This window comes from Gekko japonicus, unplaced genomic scaffold, assembly GCF_001447785.1.
Source record: "Gekko japonicus isolate JY-2015 unplaced genomic scaffold, Gekko_japonicus_V1.1 scaffold1501, whole genome shotgun sequence".
Lineage (NCBI taxonomy): Eukaryota > Metazoa > Chordata > Lepidosauria > Squamata > Gekkonidae > Gekko > Gekko japonicus.
Genome location: NW_015164716.1, coordinates 162709 through 168708, shown reverse-complemented (window position 1 = coordinate 168708; position 6000 = coordinate 162709). Strand labels below are relative to the sequence as shown.

The 6000-nt window shown below is 49.1% G+C and overlaps 1 protein-coding gene across 1 annotated transcript in view; it reads left to right on the top strand.

Moving 5' to 3' along the window:
- MYO10 (myosin X) overlaps nt 1–6000 on the top strand; it is a 179969-nt gene that overhangs the window by 94865 nt on the left and 79104 nt on the right. Inside the window, 5 exon segments of the mRNA XM_015409567.1 lie at nt 286–378; nt 1450–1518; nt 1730–1812; nt 4098–4206; nt 4637–4717. Of these exon segments, the coding sequence (XP_015265053.1) occupies nt 286–378; nt 1450–1518; nt 1730–1812; nt 4098–4206; nt 4637–4717 (435 nt within the window).

The following is a 6000-nucleotide window of genomic DNA, read 5'->3' as shown; positions in this document are numbered from 1 at the left end:
ACTCAGGAGCCAGCCGGAACTCCGTTCCTGTGCGTTCCTGCCCGAAAATAGCCCTGCTTCTTCGTATCCCTCAGTGTTGCAAGGATCAAAAACCGTCTGGTTCCAGTTGGAGACACTGAAGAATATACTCCTGAAATCTGTTTATACAGCTAGAAGCATTATCGGTCCTACTGTTTTACTCCATTTATTACTGTATTTTAGATGAGGTCCCCCCCCCCAATAATTTAAAAGAGCCGTCACTCCAGGGTGTGGCCTGCTTGACATTATTTTGTCTTCCTTGCCTAGAAACTCGGCTTGTTAGCACTTATGAATGAAGAAAGCCATTTCCCCCAGGCTACTGACAGCACCTTGCTGGCCAAGTTGCACACCCAACATGCGGTAAGCAATACCCACCGTCTTCATGGGTGAGGATGCACTCAGAGGGGGCTGGCAATTCTTACTGGGAACCCCCCCCCCCCCCCGGCGCATTTCTTTTCAAGACTAATTTATTCAGAGCCCGTAGAGGCTGCAGAAAACATTGTGGGGTTGGGATGGTGGGCCAGCGCTGAGCTGAATGCCATCTTACGTGTTTGTTGTCTCCTACCCTTATTCAAGTCAGCTGCCAAGGAAATATTGCATGCGGTTGGACCAGGCGGCCAGCTGTCAATGAAAGGACCGGGAGCGGCTGGACCGGGCGGGCGGGAAGGGCCTCTCCGTCTCCCTCGCTCTCCGTGCTGTTGAGTGCCCGACTGGCTGGCCACCGAGGGTGCCTGGGAACGGGGCGGCCGGCAGGTGGGTGGGTGGGCCAGCCGGGCTGATATTAATTGGCACCTCTTCTCTGCCAGGTGGCAGAATGTGGGTTGCAGTCTGGAGAAGAGCTGGATGGTGTAGGTTGTGGAGAAGAGCAAAATATTAAATACTCTGCACCAGTGTTCCCTCTAAGCTGAGTGAGTGTGAGCTAGCTCACAGTTTTTTAGCCTCCAGCTCACACATTTTTGTCTTAGCTCAGGAAGGAGGGCTCCAGCGCAAAATAATTTATGCAGTAGCCAAATTGCTTGCTCACAACTTTAATAATGCCAGTAGCTCACAAAGTAGAATTATTGCTCAAAGACTCCACAGCTTAGAGGGAACATTGCTCTGCACGAGCTGGGACAGCATTCATTTGTGCGACGAATCTGCGAATATTCGTATTCTCCAGCGCTTCGTAGAAATGAGTCAAGACAGAGGTTTCGACAGCCTGTCCCTTGGGATTTGTCTTTTTGCACAGCACCTGTTGAGTTACGGTCTGTTTTGCTTCGAAGCAGCACTAGACTGGGAAGACGGGGCTGCCTGTCTACACCGAGCAGGGCTTTTCTGCAAATGGTCTTCTAGTGAGCCCTGATGGACGTTGTTCAGGAAGATGAATGGCCCTTCCTCTGCGTTCCGGTGTTGCACTTAAAAAGCCTTCTGTTTCCCCCCCTTTGCAAACAGAGCAATCCTTTCTACGTGAAACCAAGAGTTGCTGTCCATAACTTTGGAGTGAAACACTATGCCGGGGAGGTAATTTTTCTTTTCTTATGTGCCTCGAGAGTCTTCCAAATAGCACTCAACCAACAGTTGCATTTTGCCCCGCAGACATTTGCAATTGAACTGGAGCGTTCAGTTTCCTCCTTACAATGGAGTGTCTGTCAGAAGCAGTTCATAAGACTCTCTTTTTTTATTTTTTCCCCCACTTCTTCAAACGGAGCCTGTCTTCCCTCTTTTGAACTAGGTCCAGTATGATGTCAGAGGAATCTTGGAGAAAAACAGGGACACTTTCCGGGACGATCTCCTGAACCTGTTACAGGAAAGCAGGTATGCCAAAACTAACTCCTCCAGGGCCTTGATCTCACAAGGGGCAGGAATGTAGTAGGAGCCTATTTTTGTAGGTTCAGTAGGTGCAGGGATAGAGGAACGTATTTTTGTGTTTACCAGGCGGTACCTCCAAGCCCTCATGTGGAATCTGGGTCCATGTGTGTGCGCTGGAACTGATGAAGTCTATCACTGGTCTGTATTCTGCCCCCATTCCTCTGGAGTGGGGAGAGCACTGGGGATGACGTGCCCACCCCATCAGTGGGGCAGGCCTTTTCTCTCCCGGAATCCTCTGTAACACAAAATCTCTGGAGACCACAGGTCGGTCCTGGCAGTGTTCTCTCTAAGCTGAGTTAGTGTGAGCCAGCTCACAGTTTTTGAGCCTCCGGCTCACACATTTTTGTCTCCACTCAGGAAGGAGGGCTCCAGAGCAAACTAATTTATGCAACAGCCGAATTGCTCGCTCACAAAGTAGAATTTTTGCTCACAAGACTCCACAGCTTAGAGGGAACATTGGTCCTGAGTGACTCTTGGGGAAGGCCAGGCAGGTTTGTCTCTTGAGCGACGGAGCTGGCGGGCTCCAGTTAGCATCCTGCTGCATTTATAGTCCTGTTAAATTTTGGACAGATGGAGAAGGCGTGTAAATAAATTGTTTATCGGTGGGATTTGTGCCCGTGTGACGCTTTGACGGCCTTTGCGCGCCTGCATTTTAGAGAGTACATCGTAAGGCCTATTTGAGCTGCTATAGTTTTTAAAAATATTCCATATTTAAAGTAGAACCTGGAGGCCATGAGTAGAGAAGTGCCCCCTTAAAAGTAGTTGAAGGAGCTTCACAAATGGTTCGTTTTTCCAGCTTATGACAGGTGAGGAATGTTTTTGGAGCCCCAAACCCAGGGGTGTTTGTGTGTGTGTGTGTGTGTGTGTGTACACCCAGAGAATGTGCAGATGACACCAAGTTCTTGAGAAGATTGTTGTTGAGCAGATGCTTAAGCGAGTGGTCCAGTGAGTTTCGTGGCTAAGTGGCGGTTGGGGCCTGGGCCTTCCTGCTGCTGCTTGTGGCCCTTGTGCCCCTGCCGCAACTCTCGTGAAGAGGCTCCAGCCCTTCCGATCACACGGGTGGGGGCCCTCGCAGGGAGGCCAGCCAGAAACCCTACCGCCATGTGTAGGTCCGCTTCGGCAGAAATCCCCTTTCCCAGGTGGCACTTGAATGGCGTTTCAATGATGTTTGTCAGTGGTGATAGGTCAAGATGGGCAGCCATGTTAATCTGTATTTATTTATTTTTATTTATTTATTTGCATTTTTACCCTGCCCTCCCCGCGAACGGGCTCAGGGCGGCTTACACAGGGGCATAAGCCCATACATAAAACAATATAAAACAGTAAAAACCATTAAATCACAACAAACAGATAAAGTGCTCCATACAGACAAGATGGTCTCTGAGGATGGTATCAGTCATTTCCTTAGGGTGAAATTGTCCTGTCGATGGTCCAAGCCAGTCCAGCGGCATCAGTGCCATGCAAATTTATGGCCATTCTTCCTGGGACCGCTCCCAACCCCGTTGTTTCAGTGGTGGTAGTAGTAGAAGTGGAGGCCCCTATATAAAAGCCTGGCGGAAGAGCTCCGTCTTGCAGCAGAAAAGAGCAAGAGTCCAGGAGCACCTTCCAGACTAACACAATTTGTGGCAGGGGGAGGAGTTTTTGTGAGTCAGGGCTCACTTCTTCAGTGACTCATGAAAACTCCTCCCCTGCCACCAGTCTGGATAGTCTTACAAAGGTGCTCCTGGACTCTGGCTCTTTTCTGCTGCTACAGACAGACGAACATGGCTGCCCATCTTGATCTGTATTCTTCAGATATCTGAAGAAGTGAGCCCTGACTCACAAATTTGGTACTCCTGGACTCTTGCTCTTTGTCAGTGATGTGTCATTCCCAGAAGTTTTTTGGGGAGCCAACTTTGGCTGCAAAGTGGGACGATAAGATAGTAAATAAAAAATGATAATGTAGTCACATAAATGTTTATGGTATACTTCTTAATAACTTTTTTTGTATGAGCCTGAATGTTGGCAGAATTTGTTTTAACCCGGAGAGATGAAGGTTGCCCTCGCCGGGCTTTTGGCCGGGCGGATGTGGGAAGAGGGCCCCTCCAGCCGCTGGTGCTGAGAGGTCAGGTCAGGCCCCGCGTGCGACGTGGCCTTATCGGAGGCCCCCCCTCTTGAGCTGCCAGGGGGCACATCGTGCGTCCCCCATGCTCCTGTGTGATGTGGACCCTCCTCTCCCGCTGCTGTTTCAGCCTCGATTTCATCTATGACCTCTTTGAGCACGTTTCGAGTCGCAGCGGTCAAGACACTTTGAAATGTGGCAGCAAGCACCGGAAAGCCTCCGTCAGCCTCCAGTTCAGGGTGAGTCCCGTCACCTTTGAGGGCTTTTCCGGGCATTTGTGAACCACCCATCAACAGCCTGAGAAAACCGTCCTCTCTTGTCCAGCCGTTGGCATCATTGTGTATGAGAAATGATTTTCAGGTATGAGAAACGGTTTTCAGGTTTTCAGATCAGCCCTGTTCCTCTCTGAGACGGATATTTAGTGGATTCCGGCTGTGTAGCTTGATCATGCAGTTCGTTTAAAAAAAAAAAAGTGCTTGTATTGAATGTGGAGTCAAAGAGTTCCCTATGGGGGGAAATCTGCCTGGGCGTCCGTTGCAGTCAGTGCCGCTAGAGGGTACTGCAGAGGCAGCGATGAGAGTTTATTGAAAGTAGTTAGAAATGTAATTCCCCACCCTCCATCTCTCCCTCCCTCCCACACACACACACTTTCTCCCCCTTTTGTTTTAGGATTCGCTGCATTCCTTGATGGCAACCCTGAGCACATCTAACCCTTTCTTTGTTCGCTGTATCAAGCCCAACATGCACAAGGTAGGGCTTCACATGGTGTTTGCTTTGCTTCTTTTTGTCATGGGTCCAGGGAGCGGTGGGTTGATCTCTCTGTGCCTTCCCTTTTTTCTTCATTGGAACCGTGGCGTCCTTCTCTCTCTCTCTCTCTCTGTCTCTCTCTCTCTCCCGCCCTCTCTCTCTCTCTCTCTCTCTCTCTCTCTCTCTCTCAGATTCTAAGTGGGTTTACAAGCTGGCAGGTTTCAAGCAATCCTGTGTCTCTTTGTCCTGGGTTGCCTTTCTCAAGGGGAAGAAGCCGTTGCATGCTTTTGGGTCAGACCTCACCGTCTTCAGACAATGTTACATGTCCTTGTTGTAAACTTTCAACCAGTATTTTTCGAACTTCCTGTGCTCGAGGAAACTTTCTCAGATTGACTTGTCTCCTAAGGAACTCCTGGGCCATAAAGAGGAGTCAAGGCGGGGAGAGGGGGGAAGCGGCATAGCATAGTCCGGAGCCTGGTGCGAGGACCTGGTCAGGTTGGGTGGGGCTTGGTCACCCCAAAGGAACAGAGTGAGGACATGACTCTTCCGTGACTGTGCACTGTCAGGAGAGACGGGAAATGCCGGGAAGTTGTCTTCTGAGGAAACTGCTCTGCTGTTTTTCTTGAGCTTCTGAATAAAGCGCCCCCCTCATAAACCCAAAGGTTCCCCCCACACACAATTTGAAAATGTCATTATTATTATTTTTTAGGAATTAACTTATACTGAAAAGAAGTGCCAGGTTTAATATTTACCTACCACTTCCAGTCCCTGGACACCTTGATTCAAAGGCGTGACAGAACCAAACCTCAAAATGTAGCCTGATTCCCCCCCACCCCACCCCAATTTGTTCAAATGATTGGCTTTCAGATTTGGCCGGCACAGGCCGTTTTGTCTCTGCTTGAAATAACTTATTGTTAAGGAATAACTTATTAAAATCAAAAGTTCTTCAAAGACCTAATTCAAAAAAGATCACGGCAGATCCTCCGGGGTGGGGGTGGGGTGGGGATTAATCCCTGAGTGGAAACAGGTCTAGAGGTCTTGTTCTAGATGATTATTTCCCTTTCTTGAGGTATCGTTGTGGAATCTACTGTTTTGGCCAGTGTTTTCAGTTTCTGAGTCCATGCCTGAGTATAACATGGCAAATGGGGTTCAATGTGGCCAAGTGCAAGGTGATGCACATTGGAGCCAAAAATCCCAAATATAAATACACATTGGGGTGTGAACTGGCAGAGACTGATCGAGAGAGATCTTGGAGTTGTAGTGGATAACTCACTGAAAATGTCGAG